This window comes from Lolium perenne, chromosome 6, assembly GCF_019359855.2.
Source record: "Lolium perenne isolate Kyuss_39 chromosome 6, Kyuss_2.0, whole genome shotgun sequence".
Lineage (NCBI taxonomy): Eukaryota > Viridiplantae > Streptophyta > Magnoliopsida > Poales > Poaceae > Lolium > Lolium perenne.
The window spans coordinates 243,676,860-243,702,898 of NC_067249.2; the positions used below are offsets into that span (position 1 = coordinate 243,676,860).

Genomic DNA, 26,039 nt, shown 5'->3' on the forward strand with positions numbered 1-26,039 from the left:
ATTCTTTACCTCCCCTTGTGTCGAATCAATAAATTGGGTTATACTACCCTCGAAGACTGCCGCGATCCCCTATACTTGTGGGTTATCAGGCCTCCCGGTACCCCGAAGAAGCATTTCTTCGGGTCCAGCTTGATTTTGTATCTGTCGAGGTTGTCGAAAGTTTCTCTCAAATCATCGATGAGAGTAGCCACGTTTCTAGTTTTGACGATGATGTCATCGATGTATACTTCAATATTTCGGCTAATTTGCTCTCCAAGGCAAGCTTGCATGCACCGCTGATAAGTTGCACCTGCGTTTTTTAATCCGAAGGTCATGACGTTATAACAGTACACACCATGTGGAGTTATGAACGCAGTTAACTCCTGATCTTCTTTTTTGAGTTTGATCTGATTGTATCCTGAATAAGCATTGAGGAAGGAGAGTCGATCGCAGCCTGCTGTGGAGTCGACTATTTGATCGATGCGAGGCAATGGAAAATGATCCTTGGGGCAATGCTTGTTGAGGCTTGTGTAGTCGATACACATACGGAGAACTGTCGTATCTTTCTTTGGCACCATAACTGGATTAGCTACCCATTCGGCTTCCTTGAGCTCCCGAATAAAACTAGCTTTGCGGAGCCGACTAACTTCTTCGCCAATGGCTTTTCTTTTTGGTTCTGAGAAACGACGTAACATCTGCTGTACAGGTTTGGCTTTGGGGTCAACATTGAGGGCGTGCTCAGCGAGTTCCCTGGGAATACCTGGCATGTAGGATGGTTCCCATGCAAATATTTCCCAGCGCTCATGGAGGAACTCAATGAGCGCGCTTTCCTATGCGACAGTAAGGTCTGCCGACGTGATGACCGTCTTCTTCGGGTTGGAAGGATGCACTTGATGCTTCTTTGCTTCTTTGGCCACGTGGAACTCGTCAGATTTTATATTCCGATTGTCGGCAGGTGGCTGTGCATGATCGGTAACTGCATCTATTGCATTAAGCTCTTCTCTGACTCCAAACTTGGAAGCGATCTTCTGGAAATCTCTGTCGCAGTTACCAGAACGAGAAAAACTCCCGTGAACAGTTATTGCTGTCCCATTATTGTCTGGCATCTTCAGTTTCAAATATCCGTAATGAGGAACTGCCATGAATTTGGCGAATGCTGGCCTTCCGAGGATGGCGTGGTACTGTGACTCCCAATCTACCACCTCGAACTCGAGCTTCTCCTTCCTAAAGTTGCTGGGTGTGCCGAAAACAACATCCAAAGAAATTTTACCAAGGGGATAAGCGGGTCGGGTTGGGATGATACCATGAAAACCAGTGACGAGGCGGCTCCTCGGCAATGCCCACCATGAGGGGCTTGGGTTTTAGAGAAAGGCGACGATGGAAGTTCCGGGAGCGAGACGGTACACGACGTACCCAGGTTCACGTCCCCGCGGTGGAGGATCGCTACGTCCTGCTAGCAATCCACTATATGAATATATGTGTACAGGGGGACGCCATAGGTGGAGTTGTTGTATCTAGTCTAGTTCTAATCTGCGGGTTGCAATGTCTAGGCGTGTCACCTCTATGATTTATGTTTCTGAATATCCATCCCCTAAGGGGTGCCCCAGCCTGGCTTTATATATCAGCCAAGCTAGGGTTTACAAGCGTCCTAGTAGGATTCGTATTGGAGTATTCTTTCCTTGTAGTCCAAGTTGAGGCGTGTGCAGGTCCAGCTTGTCGAGTCCTTATGCTGGTCCATCTTGATAATCTGTATCGGGTGTAGCAACGTCGGGTACCCGAAGGGTTATGCCCACATCAGTAGCCCCCGAGTGTCTGGCCGAAGTGAAGCTTCGGGCAGGGACTAAAGTTGTCATCGTCCGAATGTCTTGATCATCTGTTGAATGTTGAATCTTGTGCTTGATGTAGAGTCGAAGTTGCTTTTTGTCGGGTGCGCGAAGCGCTTCCGATGGGAGTAGCCCCCGAGTCTATGGGCGGGTGCTTGCAGCCGCGCATAGACTCAAGTTGTACTACTCGAAGATCTTGATGTTCATGTCGACGTCTTCGAATTCATTCTTCTTTATTGACGAGACTTCTATCTTTTTATCGGGTGCGCGGACAGCGCTCCCGATGGGAGTAGCACCCGAGCCTGTAGACGAATATGAAATAGTTATGTATAGGGTGTAAAAAATGCTGAGTTGAATACCGTGACTTCTTCGAGTTCCGAGAACATTTGGATGCTTTTGATGATGCCGATGATTTTGATGATGTCATAGATTGAGGAATTGATGATTGTGACGATATCATAGATAGAGGAGTTGATGATTTTGACGATGTCATAGAGGAATCGATGATTTTGGTAATGTCCTAAAGGAGTCGATGATTCAGATGATGTCCCGGAGGAGTCGATGATGTGGATGATGTCCCGGTGGAGTTGATGATTTGGATGATGGCGTAGAGGAGTCGATAATTTTTATCGGGTGCGCGTCCAGCGCTCCCGATGGGAGTAGCCCCCGAGTCTAGGCACGGATGCTTGCAATCGTGTGTAGACTCAAGTCGAGCAACCTGATGTTATAGTTTTCTTCAGATGCCGGTGGCAAATTTTTTGATATCCAAGGAGCAATTCTTGATGCTTCTTAGAAATTTCTTAGGCATCGGTGATGCTATTGTACGAAAGTTATCGGAGGCGAATTCTTTGAGTGATCAGCTCATGTTGCAGGTTCGATGAACCCTTTAGTAATTGCATCTCCGCTTCATCCGATTGCGTATGTTTTGGCGGCAGCCCCCGAACGAATCGATGGAACTAAGCCTGCCGATGACTCCGTCGCTCTTTAGTACTTCTGTAGTTTAAAGTACCGATCATGGGTTTTTTTGTAAGTTGTATTGTGTCCATCAACTGCAGCACTCGATAATTTATCTGAGGCTTGGATGGATTTTTAGTATATCGATAACCATAGCTCCCGGTGGGAGTATTAATTAATTATCAATATTGTAATAATTCATATTGATAACCATAGCTCCCGGTGGGAGTATTAATTAATTATCAATATTGTAATAATTCATATCGATAACCATAGCTCCCGGTGGGAGTATTAATTAATTATCGATATTGTAATAATTCATATCGATAACCATAGCTCCCGGTGGGAGTATTAATTAATTATCAATATTGTAATAATTCATATCGATAACCATAGCTCCCGATGGGAGTATTAATTAATTATCGATATTGTAATAATTCCTTGCAGCCCCCGAGTAATTCCAGCGCTCCCGATGGGAGTGCATCGAGTCAATATTATATAAGATGATATCCATTGAATATTCCAGACGATGAATCCACTGACCCGAGAGTGCATCGGGAGAAGATATATCCAGAGTCGAAGAAGATAAATCCATTGATAACCATAGATGATGAAGCTATTGACCCGAGAGTGCATCGGATCATTTATATAAGATAATATCCATTGATAACCATAGATGATGAAGCCATTGACCCGAGAGTGCATCGGATCATTTATATAAGATAATATCCATTGATAATCATAGATGATATATCCAGAGCCGAAGAAAATAGATCCATTAGCTCGGTTGCGGCGAAGCCAATATGGAAGCAGGTCGCATTGCGGACGCAGTCGAAGTAATCAATTTTTAATGTGACGAGCGCAGTTTGAAGTAATCATCCGTCCAGAAATAGTTGATGTGGCGGGCGTAGTTGAAGTAATCGCCCGACCAAAGATAGTCCATGTGGTGAGCGCAGTCGAAATAGTTGCGCCACCAAAGATAGTCTATGCGACGGTCGCAGTCGAAATAGTTGCGCCGCCAGAAATAGTTGATGTAGCAGCGCGGTTGAAGTAATCGTTCGGCCAGAAATAGTCGATGTAGCACCGCCCGGCCGGCGTGGTCGAAGTAGCTGCACGGTCAGAAATAGTCGATGAAGAGGACGGGTGAGCATCCGAATATATCGGGTCCGTAATGTCGGGTCCGCGGCAGGCGAGCCCCGAGTGCGCGATGGCAGGCACGGCCGACCGCGCAGAGTAGTCGAAGCTTTGTTTCAATCTGTAGTTATACCGTGGCGCAAAAACCTACGCGCAACTAATAATACGTGCCAAAAAAAATATTTAGCAAAATAAATTTTACGTAATTGAAAATATAGCACCTGGTGATTTTTGTGTCGGATGAAGATGCCGTATTGTCGAAGTCGAGCGGTGTTAGGTCGAAAGCAGTTGAGACGACGAACACGCCGGACCGAGTCACACGGCGGTGTCGCATATTTGTGATGGAGACGAAAGTGAGCACGCTAGGATTGTTGACGTAGAGTCCTCGAGAGAGAAAATACATGGCTGCAATTATTGGCTCGGTTGGCCGTGCAAAAAATAGCAATCTGACAGCTTGATAGCTTCTCCATGCATCTTTCTTCCACAATTATTTCTTCTGCAATCATTGGAGCTTGATTCGTAAATATCATGTACGTATGTATGGTTAGAAGTAAACAGCTAGCTGAGTAATCAATGAGAGAGATTAAGTGGCCTACAACGGCTGCTGCTTTTGGATCCTGTGGTCCTCCAGTCTACTTGGTCCAGCCTCCTTTTTTCTTCTACGTGAAACGCAGCCAAGTCCTGTACAAACTCGGCTTGATCGATCTTGGATGGATTGGATCGGAAACCACGGCGTGACTGAAAATTTCCATTCTCGCAGGTTGATCGTTGGCTTTGAACTATGCGGCAGATGTAATCTTGCCGATTGTTGTTGATGAAGGATCCCGCCCGGATGACGAAATCCAGCGTCGCGCTTCCCACAGACGGCGCCAATTGACGAGGCGGCTCCTCGGCAATGCCCACCATGAGGGGCTTGGGTTTTAGAGAAAGGCGACGATGGAAGTTCCGGGAGCGAGACGGTACACGACGTACCCAGGTTCACGTCCCCGCGGTGGAGGATCGCTACGTCCTGCTAGCAATCCACTATATGAATATATGTGTACAGGGGGCCGTCATAGGTGGAGTTGTTGTATCTAGTCTAGTTCTAATCTGCAGGTTGCAATGTCTAGGCGTGTCGCCTCTATGATTTATGTTTCTGAATATCGGTCCCCTAAGGGGTGCTCCAGCCTGGCTTTATATATCAGCCAAGCTAGGGTTTACAAGAGTCCTAGTAGGATTCGTATTGAAGTATTCTTTCCTTGTAGTCCAAGTTGAGGCGTGTGCAGGTCCAGCTTGTCGAGTCCTTGTGCTGGTTCATCTTGATAATCTGTATCGGGTGTAGCAACGTCGGGTACCCGAAGGGTTATACCCACATCAACCAGTGTCGGACTCTTTTAACATATCGACTGATAAACCCATGGCCTTCATTGTACTTGCAAACAGAAGGTTTAAACCGCTTCCTCCATCCATGAATACTTTGCTCATGTTGTATCCTCCAATCTGTGCTTCAAGGACTAGGGCTGCGTGACCGGGCCGTGGAACGGCTATCGGGTGATCTGCTCTGCTGAACAGGATGTTTTGATCCGACCAATCGATATATTCGGGTACTGCTGCCATAGCCACTTCTGCAAATTTTATCTCCCGCGAAAACTTCTTGGCTTCCCTCTTGAAAAAACTAGTTTTGTGAATCATGTTCACTTGTCCTCGAGATGTAGGGTAGACTTCGGTCGGTATGTAAATATCCTCTTCTGGCGCATGTTGCTGTTGCTGAGAATAACTATAGGCTACTGCCCTTTCTTCTGCCGAACGAGCTCTTGCCTCTGTTTCAGCCCTTAGCTCTTCACAAAACTTCTGAACGTCGAGGAACTGCCGACATTATTTGAGTAAATGAGTGGCTTTCTCGAGGCTATCCTTCGGGTCGATATAAGAGTGCAAGTAACATGGCACATCGAGCTGTTCCGTAGCCGACAAATAAGGTGTACGATAGCGGTTCTGGCTGGATTGCATGTTATAACGCCCTTTTTCACACTGGCATCGGCAACTTGCGGCTCGTTCTTCTTCTTCACGGCGTAGATCCCTTCGCCTTTTCCGTTGCTCCTCTCTGCTACTGAAAATACTTCGACTGATCTCGCTGCTTTCCCTAGGTAGGCCTGCCGAAGCTGTTGATGGGACAATTGTCTCTGGAGCCGAAGTCCTTAGGCTTGACGCGTTTGAACTGGGAAGTCAAAGAAATCCGCTAGAATCGATGATGAAGTGGACACCACCGAAGGTTGCATCCATGCTGCCGCGTAATTCCGAAGAGATCGGACACGACGCCTCAGCGCGTGGTGTGAACTCAAAGGAACCGCAACGAACTGAGTTTCTTGGACAGCGCCAATTGATGAGGGTGCTCCTCGGCAATGCCCACCTTTTGGGGCTTAGGGTAGACGGAATCCTGCAGGCTGATACGAGACATCGGATACCAAACAAACAGGGAGAGAGATTTACCCAGGTTCGGGGCCCTCGGTGAGGTAAAACCCTTACTTCCTGCTTGTCTGATCTTGATTATTGAAACTATCGGGTTACAATGGGGTAGCCGAAGGCTTCGACTACGATCTCGTCAAGAGACTAAGCTTTCTGATGACCTAGCTCTAGACTTACGGTGGTTATGGCTACGGTGATTGTGTGTCCCTCGGCAGACCCTCTCCTGGCCCTTATATTGCGAGGCAGGTCTCAAGAGTTCTGTCCGGGTTAGACTAGGTTACAAAGAGTCCTACGTCTAAACTTTCCTTGTTTCTTCGTCTTCTTGCCTTGTTCGTCAAGAATCCTTCTTTGGAACCGACATATCGGCCCATGTTGGTCGGTGAACAATCTTCATGGGCCCCTGGTCGGGCCGTAGGAGGTAGCATAATACTAGTTACCTGAAGGGTAATGCCCACATCAATAACGGAACAGGAACCAGGCACCAGAAATCCAGAAAGACCTTGATCAGCAAAGAGCGCTAATGATTTAGCTGGCTAGTGCATATCTAGTAAACAACAAGAAACTGCGCGTTGGCATCTTGGTGCAGGGCAGCGCGGCGGAGAGCGTCACCCAGTGTTGTCTAATCCAAAACCAGCTTATTAGGGTGTGGTAGAGATTGCAAGGTCATGCACCTCTTCCGAACTGAGCTGCTGGTGGCGGGCGGCCTGCCAGTCGCGCCAAGACACCACACGATTGCTATCCGCGATGATGCCTAGCTCCCATAGCCGCAGCAATCAGCTGCCTCCATTGGCCGTCGCTCGTTCATGCGCATGCGCGTTGCCATGGTCGTTGCCGAGCAGGCCTGCCCGTGCGCTAGAAGCGCCCACTTGGCCACCTCCCGCACTGCTTTCCATGCTAACCCTCCCATGGGATGCCGAATGCCAATCCCAACGCTAGGAAACACAGCCACCAACTTTTACTCAAATAGCTGAAGGGCACACTCGAGACAAACAATATTTTAGCCATCCAACACCAATAGCAAGATGAGAAGACAACTTGGAAGCACTCGCTGCACCAAGATTCTGTTAGGAGTGAAGACGGACACGCGGACAACCTGCATCCCAAGAAACCACAGAGGGCGAGAGTGAGGTGCTGGACTCCGGCGTGCTGCTGATGTACTGCACAAGGATCTGTTCTCCTGCTGCTGCTTGCCGGTGCGGGCCTAGCCAGCTTCATGCTCGACATCCGGCATGGAGGCAAAGGCGACCGGGTAAAGCGACCGGAGCTTGTTGATGTGGCGGCATAGGGGCGATCTTGATGAGCCAATGATCTTGTTGGGCTGGTCGAAACCGCGATAGTCCTGCGGGTCGGGCACCTACACGCGCCGACCTCGGATGCCTCTTGGACGTGTGCACCTTGCAATACCGGTCCTTGCCCATGTCCCCTTCACGCAGTAGATCCGCGTCGCCGCCGCTCCCTACTGCCTCTGCGTGCCTCCATCACCTCTCCCTCGGAATCTCGTCGGTGAGCTCGCGCTTGGCCGACGGCGCAAGCCCACTCCCCTTAGGTCGGCCCTTCTCCATGGCAGATTCGCTTAGTGGATGATGGAGAGGTCGGAGGGTGCGGACGGTGGAACATCCCAAAATCGCCAGAACCGAGCGGAGAAGATGCAGTGGGAAATGGCCCCAATCGGTCAAACACAGAGCGAGCAATTCCACCGCAGTACAATGAGGCCAGGGGCCCAGCTCTGGCCCACCACAAGTGAACCGGCCAAATCCGTAGCGGACGCCACCTACACCTATGCTGGCCCACCGTGCGTGCAAGCACCGGCAAAACGCTGGGAAGCCAGCGATCGCAACATGATTACTTGTTGTAGTAAAGTCTGATCCGGTCATTCCTTTTCTTTTTGTCTTTTCTTTTATTTGTTTCTTATCTCATATGAGCTTTACAAATTTGAAAAGAGTAAAGCAAAAACCAAATAAAAATCTGCGAAAGTAAATCGTTTATTTAGATTTCAGCCCTAAGCATAATTTTGAAGTAATTTGGAAACCAAATATGCAAATTTTAAAATAGTATGCCATGATGATATGATGCAACTATTAACATCCTTAATTGTAAAATTTGGGATGTTACAATGATAAAGGACAAAGTTCATGTATGCATTTTACATGCATCAACATCCCAAAGCTCAACCTATGCTCGTCCCGAGCATAAAGGTGATAAAACTAACATGAACTTTGAAATTCATAATATATAGCTTCTAAATAATCATGTAAAGTATCACAAGGTTCAGTCAATAAAGAATGACAATAAGTAATATGAACTCATCAAGTGATAACTTTTATATTCTACATAACATGCATAATAGTAAATAGCATTGTAAGAAACATGAATGATAAGTAATATGAATCATAAAGCATGCTTAGGAGAATCCTATAGAATTGTTGGAAGACTCTTTGTCCTCGCTTTTCAGGAATATTTCTTTTGACTCTTGAACACATAAAAGTAAGCAGGGAATGTATGTGCTAAACCTCCAACAAAATAAAAAGTAGAGAGCATAAAACATGGTTTTGAGCTATGCAACTCATGTCAACAATAATAATAAGGATGGGGTACCAAGTATCTCATGTATGAAGATATCTATGTGTCATGAGTTTGACCTCTTATGAGTAAGTATTGCCTCACTTTCTTGAATGCTAAGGACTACACCTCTCGTTTCACAACTTCGGGTTACCAAGACCTTTCAACATACATGTTTCAACCAAGTATCGCAATGGGGTACCTTCATGCCGCCTGTACAAAGGACCAAAGGAGATGTGCATCTCAACTATAGGCCATCCATACCGGGACAACATGAACAACAGACGTTGAGCATCCTCTCTAGCCCTCTCTCACTTTTTTTTCTCATACTCTTTTTTCTTTCTTTTCTTTTCTCACTCTTTTTTTTTCACAACTCTTTTTTCACAACTCTTTTTTCACAACTCTTTTTTCATAGCTCTTTTTTCATTCTTCCTACCGAGGATGCTCGTTGCTGAAACTTTCACCATGATTAAGCATGGCTTCGGTTAGCGGCCCATTGCTCTTCTCTAACAATGCATGCCTACTTGCTTAAAATAACCGCCATTCATTCCACAAGAGATAGCCATCAACAAAACAAAATAAATGATGATCAACGCAGGGTGCAATACCCCATAAGTGCAATGTTGAAAGACTTCCCCATTAAACATGGTTACGGTCTAGCTCATTACTCATAATCAGTCAAACCAACAACATGCATAGTGGTATTTCCTACCAAACCTTACTTTCTTATGAGCTTTAAATTACACAGAAAGGAAATTTTGAAAAGGTTGGAGGCAAAACACACACATTATACTTGGAATAGCAAGTGCTATATAGGTAGGGATGATAGACATTGGATTTGAGTTGAGCTTGGAAACAAGTCTATGCTTGTGTAAGAATTCAAATTTGTTTGGCTAGCAAGAGGTCTACAAGCATGCAATAGTATCCATAGACTATTCATTCATCATCAATCAATGATACTTAAAATTAAACATCTATGTATACTAGCAAGAAGTAGCACTGAATAAGGCACATAACAAATCATCACTCAATAGAGCATGTGAAACTAGAAATACAATACACAAAATAAATTTCAGCTTTTAGGCATTCCTCCTTTTTCTTTTATAAGCATGCAACTTATTTTACTTTGAACATTCAGAGATAAAGAGTTTGGTCCAGTAGCTCATGCATATGCATTATAAACACTCAATATGATGGTCCTCTCATAAAACAAAACAAAACTAGACACAAATAAAACAAAGACGCTTCAAGTTTTTGCGAAAATTCTATGTTGCTCAAAAAATAGAGTTTAGAGGTGCTCAAACCAGGAGTTTTTGAATGAGTCCAGTGGGGTGTCATGGGCATCCCCAAGCTTATGATATTCATCATACTTGATTCATATTAGTGTGATATTCCTCCATTCCCTGTGAAAAAACTTCAACACAAACTTTTCTGCCCATTCTTTTCTATGGGGTGATGTTAGAGGTACAAAGAAATCATGCTTGCTGCTATTTTACTCAAGAATAAAATTATATCTTCATGAACCAGAGAGCAAATAATGTTCTAATCATTCTAGTATATCAAAAGTTCCAAGTAAAAATCATTTTGGTACTCAAAAGAATGGATCTAACAAAGTAAGGCAGAATTTGTCCAGAATTTTTGCTGCAGCAAAACTGAATTATTTACATGACTTAGACACCTCATAAAATTAAGCCAATTTACGTGCATATAGAGGATGAAAAGTTACCGCAACTGCATTTTTATCAAGATTTTAAGAGCTACCCAAAAATTCACAAAAATCATGCACTAAAAAGTGCAGCTCTGAAAGCAGCAACTCCATATTATGTTTGCAACTTTAAACAACCAAATGGGTAAAAACTTGATACTTTATTTAAAAACCAGAGAGCAAACTAAAAGAAAACTAACATGCTACAGCAAGCATGCAAAATAAAAAACACAAATAAAAACATCTCGGGTTGCCTCCCGTAAATCGCTTTCTTTATAGCCATATAGCTAGGCTTACTTACTTGATTCAAGTGTCATGGAAATTATGTGGTAGCATGAATGCTACCTCCTTCTTCCTTGGAAAGTGCTCCATACACTTCTTGTGAGGGAATTTAAACTTGACATTCCCTTCTTTAGAATCAATTATAGCTCCTGTTGTTCTTAGAAAAGATCTTCCAAGGATGATAGGACTAGAGGTATTTCTCCCCATGTCCATAACAATGAAATCAACAGGTACATACGTCATATGCAATTCAACCATTACATCATTTACTTTGGCTAAAGCCTTTTTGGTTGAATAATCAGCCAGTAATAAATCAATAGAGCATTTTTCCATATTTTTGAGATAAAGTAATTCATATAGCTCTTTTGATATGACAGAAACACTAGATCCTAAATCTAGAATGGCATGATGTGTTTCTTTGTCAATAGATATTAAAATCTTGGGGATCCACGCATCCCCAAGCTTAAGTGGTATCATGGCTTCATTATTATACCTCTGAATCTTTTCTTTAATGACATAGTTAGCAATATAGGAACCAAAACTAGCTTGATTAACATTAATAGTGGGATCTTTAGCAAATTTCTTAAGTATAGCAATCAATTCATTCAAGCTACATTTATCAAGATCCAAGAGTGGTTCCCTAGCTTCACTAAGCATTTTAACTTCTTCAATATGTTTGTCATTAGTAGGAACATGAGTTTCTTTTTCATCCATAGCATTCAAAGTTATATTTTCCCCTTCATCTATTTCTTCCTCAACAATATTTGAGGTTTCAAATTGTGATAAAATAGGTGTAAGGAAATTAGTATATTGCAACAACTCATTGTAAGTTTCTTCAAATGTAAGAGGTGTATTTGTTGCAATAGTTACAGAGTTCATGCCAATTGCATGAGGCCCCTGAGGTTTTCCTGCAAACATGCTTAATAAAGTAGCTTGGTTGTTGGCAAGCTTTGATAAAGCTTTATCTAATCCAGCAGCCTGGTGTTCTAATCCCTTGATTTCAGAGCTTATCGAAGCAAGAGATTTATGTAAGCTTTCTATCATGGTGGCATGGCTAGCTACTTGCTCAGTAAGTGTTTTATTTGCCTCTAATGGTTTTTCTGAATTTTTATTAGTTGGAGGCATTATAGCAGGCTTCCACCTATTTTCATTAGATTTTGGGTAGGGAATGAAAGGGAGGCTACCATAATTATTTTGATAGGGAGGACGGCTATTATTATAATTGTTCCCATACCCATTGTTGCCAAATCTTCTTATAAAATTAACATCCACACTTTCATTGTTGTTGTCAACTAAATCTTGTAAAGGGGCATTATCATTATTTTGTTTAGCTATGTAGGCAAGTATGGCATCAATTTTATTGGATAGAGGATTTTCTTGTTCAATTGAATGCACTTTCTTTGTGGGATTAGGTGCTCTTTCAGTATACCATTGACTATGATTATGCAACATGCTTTCTAATATGGCTTTAGCTTCAGGCACGGTTTTACCCATAAAAGCACCTCCCGCAGCAGAATCTATCATGCTTCTAGACATTGTGTTTAACCCATTATAGAAAGAGTGTAAGATACTATTTCGATTTTATAGAATCTTAATAGGTGGGTAATACTTTTTAATGAAAGCCTCTTTAAGATCATCCCAAGAATTAATGCTAGCAGTAGGTAAACATAATAACCATTCTTTGGCTTTTCCTCTATGAGAAAATGGGAATAATTTTAGCTTAACAATATTGGTTTCCACATTTTTAAACTTTTGCATATCACAAATTTTGCAGAATTCATGTAAATGCATAGAGGCATCTTCACTACCACCAAATTGTTCCCTAGTTATAAGATTTAATTACCCAGGTGACGAGGGAGCTCCTCGGCAATGCCCACCATGAGGGGATTAGGGTTGACGGAATCCTGCAGGCTAGCACGAGACATCGGATACCAAACAAACGGGGAGAGAGATTTACCCAGGTTCGGGGCCCTCGATGAGGTAAAAACCCTTACTTCCTGCTTGTCTGATCTTGATTTATCGAGTAATACGGGTTACAATGGGGTAGCCGATAGACTACTTTGGTCGAATCGCCGGGAGGCAAGGAATCTAGGGTTTGTGCTAAGTTGCGGTGGTTCTTCATATTGTTGTTCTGTTGTTCGGCAGGCCCTCTCCTGGCCTTTATATAGCGGGCCAGGTCCCGAGAGTCCTGTCCGAACTCGACTAGGTTACATTGAGATCTAATCTAATCTTTCCTTTATCGACGCCTTCTTGCCTTGTTCATCAAGAATTCGTCTCCTGGTAGGTCTCCTTCGTTGCAACCGATGTATGGGCCCACCTTGGTCTTGGACAATCTTCATGGGCCCCTAGTTGGGCCAAGGGAGGTAAACTAATGTCGGGTACCCGAAGGGTAATGCCCACATCACCAGGACTTACATCAAAGTTTTCAGCAGTTATCTCAGGTGTAGTGATAGGCTTAGCACTAAAATGATCATTAGGAGTGTTTGTGTAATCACACAATTTAGTATTTCTTTCCCCCATGATTTTCAGAAGATAATTACTACTAATTTTTATGTGTTTTTCAATTTTTAAGAAAAAGAACTAACAAGCAAAAACCAAGACAAGCAAACAAAGACTAAAAACAAGACAAGTAAAATACTATGCAAAATCTAAAAGAGATAAGAGAGCTCACAGCGGTGTTACCTCCCCAAGCTTTGGTGAGACGCAGTTGTAAGAAGATTGCAACGGTGCCAGAAAATCTCTTACTTGGTTGTGGAAGTTGGCAATCACTGTAATGCACTCCTTTCAGCTCCCCGGCAACGGCGCCAGAAAATGTCTTGATGACGTTGGGACTCCAAGTGCAGAGTGTTGTGTCAGCAAAGTATTTTCCCCACAAGGGTGACTCGAGGGTTTATATCGAACTCTCGGGGAACTGGACAAAGAGTATACTCTTCTCTCTTCTTCTAGCAATCCTGCAAGTAAAATAAATTCCTTTTGTCCCCAACTCCACCGTGTGGTTGTCAAGCACAAGGTTTCGTGTAAGTAAATAAACACAAGTAATAATAAAGCAAATAAAACTAGACTAGATAAAATAACTAAGTAAAAACTGTAAAGGGGTTGATTGTTTTTGGTGTTTTGGATGCAAATAAGTAAAGTAAATATTTTTGTATTTTCGGATTAAAATAGTGCAGCAAATAGAAAATAAGATAAAAGCAATATAAATGCGTTTCTTATGATAAAAAGTGGACCGGGGTTCATGGGTTCACTTGACTATTCTCTCTTTAAGTTGTGGTGGACAAATACCAATTCATCAATGCAATATGAAGGTGCAAATAATAGTATATGTATGATCAGAATTAATATGGGTATCACGTCCTAACATAGAGATGATGCAACACATCTCTCTTATACTCCACAAGAAAGAAACTTCATCAATCTTGTATTAAGAATTAATAGAGCATAGCCATAAGTACTTTGACATGAAGTTTGAATATCAAATATACTACCTTGAACAAACAAGATCATCACTACTATCACGTGACGAACATAGCACATGCATTCACTTTATCCCTAGTGAGGTAGCAAAAGAAAAGCAAAGCCATAATAGATCTTGAACATATTGTCACTATCCAATCACTAAAACCATGCTGCTCCATCTAACACACAGATCACCCCACACACGCTCTTGCACAGATGTTGGATCAGAACAAATACTTAAGAACGGGGTACATAATATGCATCTATCAATACATCTTACACATAATATGATCAGATCTCATAGCACAATATCATAGAATAAGGAACCACCACATAGGTATTACAAATATGGCCATAATCATGTTAGGCAACTCATATGGCACTAAGAACTATGAAGAACATGAGAAAAATAGATCAAGCTACTGCCACAAACCCGTAGTCCAGAGGTGGACTACTCTCCCTTATTCATGGTGATGATGATGAAGATGTTGGAGAAGGTGGAGATCCCTCCGACGGTGATCCCGGTGGAGTTTCCCCCTCCAATCTTCTCTGCAGCAACCTCCGTTTTCGTGTTTCTGTCTTTCTGCGGCGCTCTCCTCCTGAGAACTCTTCGGGGCCCAGGGTGCTTCTACCAATGAAAAAATGATGCTCCAAAAATCCCAGGTCAATTTGACTTCGTATAGGTCTCTGAAAGTGAAAAATACGCAAAATAGAGTTTTCCTGTTCTGCAGAGTTATAAACCAAATAAAGGGGATCATTGGTAAATCCCCATAAATCAATGTAAAACATGGTATTATTATCATATATGTTGTAAATATGTGGGAATTCAATATGATAAAGGACAAAGTTCATGTATGCATTTTACATGCATCAGGCACACATGGCTAGGTCATTACACCAACCGCTCATTCAGCAGCTACCAAGTGGGCCCGAGGGATTCCATTTGATGTGGCGCAAGGCACCGGTGTGCACGTTTCGCGCCTGGCCCAGAGGGAGTAGCAAGGGCGTGTCGGCGATTGTATTGGGCTCCAAACTGGCCGGCTACTTTTGGGGCACGCCGGTGTGGCCCAAAAAATCACGCCGAACCCCCAAATCGCTATTGGGGTCGCTATGGGGTGGGCCGGTGGAGATGCTCTTAATCAAGCGGCCCAAGGGCGCAGAGGCGCCAGCAAGCCACGGCTAGTTCCTGGTTGCTGGCTCCAGCTAAGAGGATCTCCACTCCCCTCCCCCCATAAGATGTCCGACACATGGCCTTATGGGGGGTGCCGACGTCACTACGTCTTGTCGGGGCATCGGATCCTACCCGTAGCCCCCAAACGCGCCGCCCAAAATAAGTTTGACAAATTCAAACATCAAAGATCATAGATCAGATAGTTTTCGCACCTACAAACCGATTAGATAGTATCGACGATCACGTAGTCGAAAATCGCTGCAAATCAATATCTAGCGAACAAAATAAAGGCGCACGCTGGCCGGCATTACATAGCCACGGAAAATCAAAGGGCGAGTCATCCATCAGGGTAGAAGGCACCTCCTCTGGGGTTGCCGATGGCGGAGTAGCTGTCACCGGTGAAGCCTATGGCGTCGGGAGGGTCTCTGTTGCCGATGGAGTCGAGGTCGCCGGTGGTGTAGTGGTGCTGGCCTGGGTCGTCAGTGGAGCTCTCCTCTCAGACATGATCATGGCATGCTGATCCGCGCACCACGCCCTAGCATCATCATCCATGCCCCTTGTGTCGAACAACAACATCATCAAGCCCTCCATTCTCTTCTTCGCCGCCACGCTGGCCTTGATCAGGATGAGCTTGATGTACTAACTCTCGATGACCAGTGCCCACCCTGCCGCCGTAAGCTCTTCCATCTTTGCGGTCTGCTCTACCCGCTTGGTGGCGTGCGAAGCGGCTTAGCCATGCACGCCATGATGGACGAGCGCAGATTCTCGATGGCCGGCATCACATCCCTTGATGCCTTGGCCTTCTTGTTAACAACGGGCCAATGTCAGAGGCCGACAGTGGCGTCGTAGCGGGCTCGTACATGGCATTGGCCTTGGTGAGAGCAGTCCGCGTCTTCGTCCACTTGTTGTATGTCTCAATCCGGGCAAAGACGTGGATGAACTTAAATTTGACGTCGTCATTGTCCTCGCGATAGGCGGAGATCATGACGCGCATCTACAATGGCCGACAATGTAGCATCACACAAACGGCCTAAAAAATGACCAACAATGCACAATGAAGACTAGTTTTCTTACTTGATCGACGAAGTTGGTGCCGCTAACATGGACACGACAAACCTCCTCAACAACGTCATGCCACTTGTTGCAAGTATGTTGGATGATGTGCCAATGGTGGGACATGGCAGAGTCGTTGCGATAATGGTGCAATTTCTTGAAAAGCCGCCACTCGTCGAACGCCGCCTTCACCCTCTTCCAATAGCACTCCGAGTTTTGGTGAGCGCCGTGAAAGGGTTGATGCTCACCATTTTCCATGATTTGGTGAGGCACTCGTCCTCCCTCGAGCTCCAGTTGGGTCTAGAGCCGCCGACTTTCTTCTTCGGCTCCACAGCCTTCTTCTTCTTCTTCTTCTTCCCTTTGAGGTCGGCCATAGGCACATCCTCCAACTCCTCTTCGGCGACCTCGATATAGGAGTACTCGCCATTTTCCCAAGGCTCGTTGCCGTCTTCCTTGTCGCTATATGCCTCGGCTGCCTGTTGCGTGAAGTAGTGTGGCCCCCCACCGCCGTTGATGATGTCGACCATGATATAGTCGTTGGGCATTCCGCCGAACAGGCCCTGGCTACTGCTGCTTGCGGCGAACTACTGGAAGCCGTGCCGAGGAGGAGCCACACCGTCGTTGAAGAGAGTTCGGCGGAGCTCAGGTGATCCACCGAAGACGCCATTGAGGTCGCCGGTGGTGAGGATGTTGGGGTTAAAACCACCGAGAGGATCGAAGTCTTGGCATCCCGGCGAGAACCGAGAGAGATGCATCGTGGAGTTACCTTAGCTTTATTGGAGCACCGGCCATGGCGCCGACAACGCGCTTGACGGCGAGGGCAACCAGACGCTGCCTTGGCTCCCACACATGGTGGGGATGTATTGGGACGGCGGTGCCACCATCATCCCCACCATGGTAGCGGCCCTCTGCATTATGGTCGTCTCCATCGCCAAAGCCTTCGTTTTTTTTAAGAAAGTCACTCAGACAGTCGTGCATGATGACCACTCACATCAGAAAGGGTATCCGAAATAATGGTTCTCCTAAATATGACGGTGGGGCCATCGGCCGCATATATATGATTCCTTAACATACACAAAGCCATGAAACGCATGCTGACGCCTTGAACAGATCCTGAAGAGAACTCTAGGGTCGGGCCACCTCCGGCCACGCCCCGTTCCGCGTGCGCACGCCCCCCGTTCCTGCCCGCCTCGCCGCCCGCAGGCGCCAACCGAGCGCGGCGCTTTCCGCTCCGTATTCCACGACTGATTATGCGTTCCATCGAGTCCCCCACCCACGCGAACCCAATGCTATTCCATTCCAAGGCACGGCGGGTGCTGCTGCACCACGCTCGGCCGTCCATGACCTGACGCCTGCGCGCGCGCGCCCTCTGCCGCTGTCTGTCCGTCGCCTTCCTTCCGCGGCCGGGGAGGGCAGGCGCCATGGACGGCGGCGGACGCCACCCGCTCAACGTATTCTTCCATGGCGCGAGGTAGGCGATCGTCGATCAGCCAGCCAGAGGACCCGTCCTCTCCCTCGCCCTGTTTTTAACCTTTCGTCTTCCTTTGGTTCGTCGTGCAGGCTCGCGTTCAGGCGGGACGACCTCGGGAAGGAGATCATGGGAATCGCCGTGCCGGGCGCGCTCGCGCTCCTCGCAGACCCACTCGCTTCCCTCGTCGACACCGCCTTCATTGGCCACATAGGTTTGCTTGCTTTCTTGCTTCCCCCTCCTCTTGTCACGATTTCCTTGCCCCTTCCCGTGCAGGTGCTGCTGTCTTCGTCCCCTGCTTTCCATCTTCTTCAAACCTGCTCCATTCAGAATTGGAGTTTTTTTCTTTGTGCATCTTCTAAGCTTTGTTTCTGCACTATATAAGCTTATTGTGTAACATATGCTGAAAATCACTGCTATTCAATCGAAAATTATATACTTTGTGAACTTAATATTGCAGTCACATCATCGCTCGATCTTCTTCTCTTTTGGACTTTTTTCGAAACAATTTCTCACAGCCCTGATCCACTAATAAACTTTCTTATTGTAATATATACCTCATTTTGTATAATGCTAATTTGTTTGCTGTGATTTGTTTCGTAACAAGCAGGCCCAGTAGAGCTTGCAGCCGTAGGCGTATCCATTGCTGTGTTCAATCAAGTATCGAGGATCGCAATATTCCCGCTTGTGAGCGTCACGACATCATTTGTTGCGGAGGAAGATGCTACTTCCTGTGACAGATACAAAGATGAAATAGGCGGTGAGAATGAACCAGATAGCGAAATGGATGAACTCATTCCTCGCCAAGGTACACTTTGTGCTTCTTCTCTTATAAAGTTATTACTCCCTGCGTTTTTTAGATACCCCTCATTCTGAGTTTAGTCAAATCATTCCTATACACCTGATCTCTCTACAAAGATTGATTTTGACTAAACCAGGAGCGCCTGGTTATTAAAAACAGAGCGAGCATAAGGTTAAGCGATATGTCTTTATTTGATAATGGGATTTATTACCAGATACAAGTGCCACCTCCGGCAAGTCGTCTTTGCAAACTGACACAGGGGAGATCCAAATTGAGCTTAAAAGGAAAAATATTCCATCGGTTTCTACAGCATTACTACTTGGTGGGGTGCTTGGCCTTGTTCAAACTGTACTGCTTGTTTCATTTGCAAAACCTATCCTAGGCTTCATGGGCGTGAAAGCGGTAAAATGTTCCTTCATACTCTTTTTCTATTTATTGCTGTAATTAGCTAAAAATATTTTAGCTCAAACATTAATATTACATACTTCAGCTTTAACTTGCATTTAAAAAAATAATTGAGTGCCTTTCGTCAAAATCAGATAATTAGAACACTACTGTAAAGTTGCTTATTTTTCAACAGTTGGAAGGTTGATTTAATTATTAATAGTTGGATAATGGCATACTTTAGCTTTTGAGATTAAAATATTGAATCAAAACATACCTATGGAAACATAAATGGTCCTGGCACTTCATCCTTTTATTGTATAAATTATCGCTATAAATTAGTTGGACTTGAAAGACTCGAACTTTTCATTTGAGTTCTTTTTTGCAAATAATTCGTGGTTTATTTTTTTAATTAGGATAAATTTAAATTTAATAACCAAAGTGTACTTTTTCAAATAGGATTCGGAGATGTTGAAGCCTGCTCTCCAGTACTTGGTACTCAGATCTCTAGGTGCTCCTGCTGTTCTTCTATCTCTGGCAACACAAGGGGTATTCCGTGGACTTAAAGATACAAAGACTCCTTTGTATGCAACTGGTATAATAGTATTTTCTTTGATTGGATAGTACTGTGTTCATTCTCTTTTCACCTCTCGTTCAGAAAAATAACTTGGTTTTAACTAATCTATAAAAAAAAATTAAGTACTCCCACGTCAAAAAAATGATTTAGTATCTAGATACATTACAATTTAGAAAAATCTTCAACATCCTTTCTAGACGGAGTGAGTATCTTGGTGAAGCTTATTCCGATTATAATCATATAGTAATTTTCTTCTTATTATTCTATCAGTGTAACTTCCATGTGACAGATCTAAATGTCTTTCAATATATGCAGTTTTAAATTTTTGAGTCTACACTTGGGAAGTTGCATGTGAAAGAGAATGAAGGGAGTAAGTAATGAGCAAGAGCTTTATCACTAAACAAATATCAAAAATAATGAGTATATAAGCAGTCCATTAGAACACATCTAATAGCTCCCAATTCCATATTTAATCTTAATCAAAATAACACCTTTTAAATTTAGATGCGAAATGTAAATTGAGGATTAATGGTCAGATTCCCTAGGAAGAATTTCTTCCACGCCTAACACAGTTCAACTGTTTTTTTATGATCATCAGTGGCTGGAGATGCGATAAACATTGTTTTCGATCCGATATTTATGTTTGTGTTCCAGTATGGTGTAAGTGGAGCAGCTGTTGCTCATGTTATATCACAGTATGTAGTACCATCCTTTATCTTTTTGTCAGATACCATTTTTTCACAAATAGGAAGATTTGCATATTATCCCAAATTATGAAATCATTATCTATATCTCTCTTGTGATAGTGCATAGTGGATCTTCTGCAGATACTTCATTGCAGCCATACTCTTATGGAAATTACGACTGCACGTTGAACTATTGCCACCTAGCTTGAAACATTTGCAGATTGGTCGGTTCCTTCAAAATGGTAAAATATTACTACTTCTTGTGTTTCCATTTCGGACTTTTCACATTCTTTAATCAGCAACAACAATCGTTAATCTTTGTATGAATGTAAGTAAGCAAGTATAAAGCTGTACTGTGAAACTGTTCATGAAGAATATAGTCATAGGCTGAAAAAGAAGCTTGATTGTACTCTCTAGGACGTCTTTTGGAGTGATGATACATAGTAAGTAAGAACTTTTTTGGGACCCCGTTTCCTATTTGGGATAAACACTTCTACCATATCTACCTTTTCTTTTTGATAATGGAAGTGAGTGTCTCTCATGATGTATGTACCATAGGTGCACACGACCAAGGATTTATTGCAAAGTCATCCAAATATATCCGAGCAAACGGACGTGTGACACAAACTTCAAAAACTATGTAGCCTACGCTGGATTTGCCACCTAGAATGGACCGTTCATCTAGTAAAGAGTTTTCTACTCCATAGATCATTGTGAACTTCTTGTTTGGCGAAGATCATACATGAATTTTTTCCCCATATATGTTCGTAAGGATAACTTTATCTTCATGGATTTGTGTTGCAAGTCGAATTGAATAGTTATTAATGTTGTCTATATTTGACCTATATTGTTGCCTTTGATACTTTTTCATACCTTTTTAACCACTATACTTAAGCCTTTAGGTTTATGTAAATATATTTACTCTTGCAATCTTCAGGTTTTCTTTTGCTTGCCAGAGTTATTGCGGCAACATGCTGTGTGACCCTATCTGCATCAATGGCTGCACGACAAGGTTCAACTGAGATGGCTGCATTCCAGATATGTTTGCAGATTTGGTTGGCATCTTCCCTTCTTGCAGATGGATTGGCTTTTGCGGCACAGGTTAGGGAACTATTATCTTCTTTTATTCGATTAATGACTGGCTAGACATTCATCACCATAACACATACTAGCTATATCAAATAGCATGTCATCATTTTTCACTGTAATCTATTTTACTTTGTGGAACTTTCATTTTAAGATGCAATTCGCACGTTAGTAGTCATCTTTCTTGGTGCTCAACGCTGACCATAAAGCATACGCATCCAGAAATGTGCATAGCTCTTTGTTTCATTCATATTGTGTATTACAGTCAACCACTTTCACAGGCTATACTTGCAAGTGCATTTGCTCGTAGAGATCAATCGAAGGCCACAGCCACAGCTTCCCGCGTGTTGCAGGTATGATTTTTACGTGTATCTAGAAATGCGCATTACTTTTGTAGATTTTTTTTGTATCGTTGAATGAATGCTTATTTTGTAGCTTGGAATGATTTTGGGAGTTTTCCTGAGCATACTTCTTGGAGTTGGCCTTCGTGTTGGTTCAAGATTATTTACGGAAAACCAGGATGTCCTGCATCATATTTACGTAGCAACACCGGTATAGTTACATGCTAAATCCTAATACTACTGTAACTCTGAGTCTTGAAATTCTATAGTTTCATTTTCATGATTTTCTTGCAGTTCATACTAGGCAGCATTACAGTCTTTTCGTAGTTTAATCACCTTAAGACAATTTCTCTAACCGAAAAGGTTCTGTTTTGTATCTGCAGTTTGTTGCTCTCACCCAACCAATCAACACTCTAGCTTTTGTTTTTGATGGTGTCAATTATGGAGCATCAGATTTTGCATATGCTGCTTATTCAATGGCAAGTAAACATCCTGCAGTTCGCTTATCTGTGCTCTAGTTTTCCAACCTTCTCTTCTGACGAATTCTATTGAATTCTGGATCCCTCAGATACTCGTGGCTATTGCCAGTATCATTTGCATTCTCGCCCTCACGAGTTACAGTGGTTTTATTGGAATTTGGATAGCTTTGTCTATCTACATGTGCCTCCGCATGTTTGCAGGATTCTTGAGGTATGATTATCAAAGAATTCAGAATTTCTTATATGAAATTTGTTATCACGTAGAGAACAAAAAATACCCTTCTTTCCTTCTAGTTAATTGTTAAATGGAGTTTTCTAGAATGTACTACACAGTGCTAAATGAAGGTGTAAAATAATATCTTTGGTGGAGTTTACTTATATCTAATTGATTAGACAATATACTGCCTTTTTTATGAATCTATTGCTTTGAGTTCAATTTTATATTTACAGTTTATGTACTTTTGTTTTCAGGATTGGGACTGCACGAGGGCCCTGGGCTTTCCTTCGTGACTGAACATGTGCTAGAGCAATATGTGCGCTTTGCCACACCACATCTTATTTATAATTGTGATTCACTACAGGCAAAAACTACCTTGGACAACATCCTCACATTTCACATTCATCGTACGGTACTGCTAAAGTAAAGTGTGGTCGGTATAATCTTTTAATCAGAAGAGCCCTTGAATGCAATGTACCAATGAGGACACATATGTAAATATTTAATCTTCTAAGAAAAATATATCCAAATCACCAAAAAAATTATACCAAGCTACCTTGCCAGTCTTGAGGTCCTGTGCCAATTTCTGAGTCCGCCAAGTGGACATTGTAGGTGGCGTGCCGCCATCAAAGTCGCAACTCCCGAAGTTAAACCCAGCCCCGTAGTTAAAAGAATCACCTATGAATGAGACTTGTATTGTACTACTAATTACCTCACTGAAAAATAACAATCTATTTCACCAAGGTCACAAGGGGATGTTGTTAGCAAGTTAAACTCAAGTAGTCTTTGTTCATAAATAAGTGATTCAACTTTATCTTGATTCGGTTGTACGTGCCCGTCTTTCGTGTGTAGATATATCTGTATCTAGAAAAAAGATGAGTGATTTATTTTTTGATAGAGGGGGTACTATTTTCTTAATCGATCTTATTTGTTTATAGCTAGCTAGATTCTAAAAGTCCAAGCAAATCGCACCTAAAATTATTCGTGTAACTTAGATTTGGTTCATTTTCACATGTTGCATCTACCACTACAAGGGAAACGCTTTTTAGCTGCAAAATATACTGCCGGCGCACCAAAATAATCATGCGCCGGTGGCAACTACAGCTGGCGCGCCAGGACCTTGCTGCGCCGGCGAAATAGATTACTGCCGGCGCATGAGGCCTTGGGTGCGCCGGCGCTAAAAGTAAGCCGCGTGTGACGCCCCGGAACCGGTACCATGTGGATCCCAGCGAATCCGCCGAAATCCACACGATATCGATTCTGAGACGCCCTTCGACACGAAGTGCGCGACGAATCACACACGTGATGCCAGAGGAATTAACACGAGCGGTAACATTACAACAAGATTACAATAGAACCCAAAAAAAACATATATTACAACAACGACTCCAACGAGTCAAGATACAAGTATACAATACAAAGATCCAAATCACACAGAAGATCAAATACGTCCAAGTACGGACAAGATACAAATTGGACTAAGAGTCCTGAAGATAATCAGCGGCATTCACAACCCTGCTCAGGCCAAGCCGGAAGGGTAACCTTACTAACGTCGTCTTCATCGAATATGTCTTCATACCTGCCCGGTTATGTCCCAAATCAACAATAAGTACGGGTTCGTACTTAACAAAACTTCAAGACGTATAAGTTTCGTCAACCAGTCATCCTTTGTACTTGAGGCACGCAGGGGACTTAGAGGACACAAGAGAAACGTCATAGGCAATATGGTGGGCTTAAGCGGCAGCGCGCAAGCACTAAAAACATATAGAGAAACTCTACAACAGTCGTCTATTAGAGAAGGTGAGAGAGCGCATAAACTAACAGTTCTATACTCTGCAAACATAACCCAACCGATGCATTCCCCCTTCGCAAAGGAAGAAGTACTAATAAGGGCACTCACACGGTTGACAGGTTTTATAAAGTAACAGTTGTAGTAATGCTAAATTACTGCGCAAGTTATTAACAAATTATTAGCAGCAACATAAATGTGTAAGCTGTTCTATGATCGAGCTATACAATTTCAAGTCATCCATAACCGCGGACACGGCTTATCGATAAGATGTACACCCTGCAGAGGTTGCCCAAATATAACCATACGCATGCTCGACCCACTTACGATAGGTGGAAGTCTCACAACAAGACCGTTCCCAGTTCAACAAGAAAGTCTAGGGGGCACCCGACTAAGCTACTCGTGACGAAGTTCGGCCGTACTCCGAGACGAACTCAGGGTTTGTGACGGCGGCTAGACGTGCGAACCACACGCTTCGCTAAACTTCCTGCAGGGTACAGTACAGAATATAAACACCCAAAGGCAACAGGAAGTAAACACCCGAAGGCAACAGTAAGTCAAGCATGGCATACATGGCATAGGCAAATAAAACCATGGTTGTGGCCCCCTTTTTAACTGACTTGAGAAAAGGTAAAGTGTGAGGGGGGTCCGAGTAGTAATCCCCACGTAAGGGTAGAGTGCTCAATCTCGGAATAGATAACAAGAACTCGGGTCCTAGGGGATATTAGCGAGTCAAAGTTCCGATGCTTTCGCAAAGGGTCTTACAGATGCCTCTGCTTACAATTTTAGTTTTTAACAATTAAGTAAAGCACGAGTATCTCCAACAATTATGTCCATAAACCATGTGTTATGATTCCCTAACAGATAACCCGATAAGATAGCGATAACAGTAACAAGATATAAACGATACTAGCATGCACTACGACTCGCAAGGCAGACTCGATAACCAAACAACAGCTGTAGGAGGGTGGTGGATGCAATATGGACTGCTTGAGGTAACAAGTGGATAGGACACGTGACAAGAACGCAACTCAAGGCTAGCATAAGGGATAAGGCAAAATAAAATAGGTGAGCGACTCCTGCGGAGACAAGAGTTTAGGAAATGCTTGCCTGTTAAAGATTGTCAAAGAACATCCGGAGGACTTGTAGTATCTCACAACACCACTTCGCGATCCTATCCGGGAAGAAGTAAATGCTAGAACACACAACGTATGCAAGTCTTACTACTACGGATAAAGAAGATCCAGCATGATCAAGATGATATGCATGACATGGCAGCGATGATGCAATGCAACTTATCCATATTAATCGGAGTCGGAACCCCGAGCAAACAATTAAGGTTGGAGTTGCATTTCTACCGGCAAAGTTAAAGGTTGATTAACATGGCAGTAGAATGGCAAGGGTGAGCTACTTCAAAGTTAAACGGAGCAGGGAAAACCTAATTGGAATTCTGAAATACTCCGCATATATGTGAGGTGAAATTCACAAACTATCACGGCACGACATGATGTGAGATGCAAACAGATGAATGGATGGCATGTTCATGTTCCTTATATTTTTATGATCAAATTTCATATAGAACACATTTTATTTCAAGTTATAGTTTGAAAGATATTAATTTTGCAAGTTTTAAACCTTCCCTGCCATTTTCA

General features: G+C 43.4%; 2 protein-coding genes across 2 annotated transcripts; one reads left to right on the top strand and one right to left on the bottom strand.

The window, feature by feature from the left end:
• Positions 1-809: 809 nt before the first annotated feature.
• On the bottom strand, positions 810-1,326 carry LOC139832677 (uncharacterized). The gene is made up of 2 exons (XM_071822489.1): positions 1,283-1,326; positions 810-1,212 (listed from the first exon to the last, which is right to left on the bottom strand). Exons 1-2 carry the CDS (start codon positions 1,324-1,326, stop codon positions 810-812), a joined length of 447 nt encoding a protein of 148 aa, XP_071678590.1.
• Positions 1,327-17,691: 16,365 nt separating this feature from the next.
• On the top strand, positions 17,692-23,149 carry LOC127305652 (protein DETOXIFICATION 42). The gene is made up of 13 exons (XM_051336159.2): positions 17,692-18,029; positions 18,119-18,240; positions 18,637-18,834; positions 19,043-19,230; positions 19,672-19,807; positions 20,388-20,484; positions 20,617-20,717; positions 21,413-21,576; positions 21,843-21,914; positions 21,997-22,113; positions 22,286-22,381; positions 22,471-22,592; positions 22,853-23,149. The coding sequence occupies exons 1-13, from the start codon at positions 17,980-17,982 to the stop codon at positions 22,893-22,895; spliced, it is 1,506 nt and encodes a 501-aa protein (XP_051192119.1). The 5' UTR covers positions 17,692-17,979; the 3' UTR covers positions 22,896-23,149.
• Positions 23,150-26,039: the final 2,890 nt, after the last annotated feature.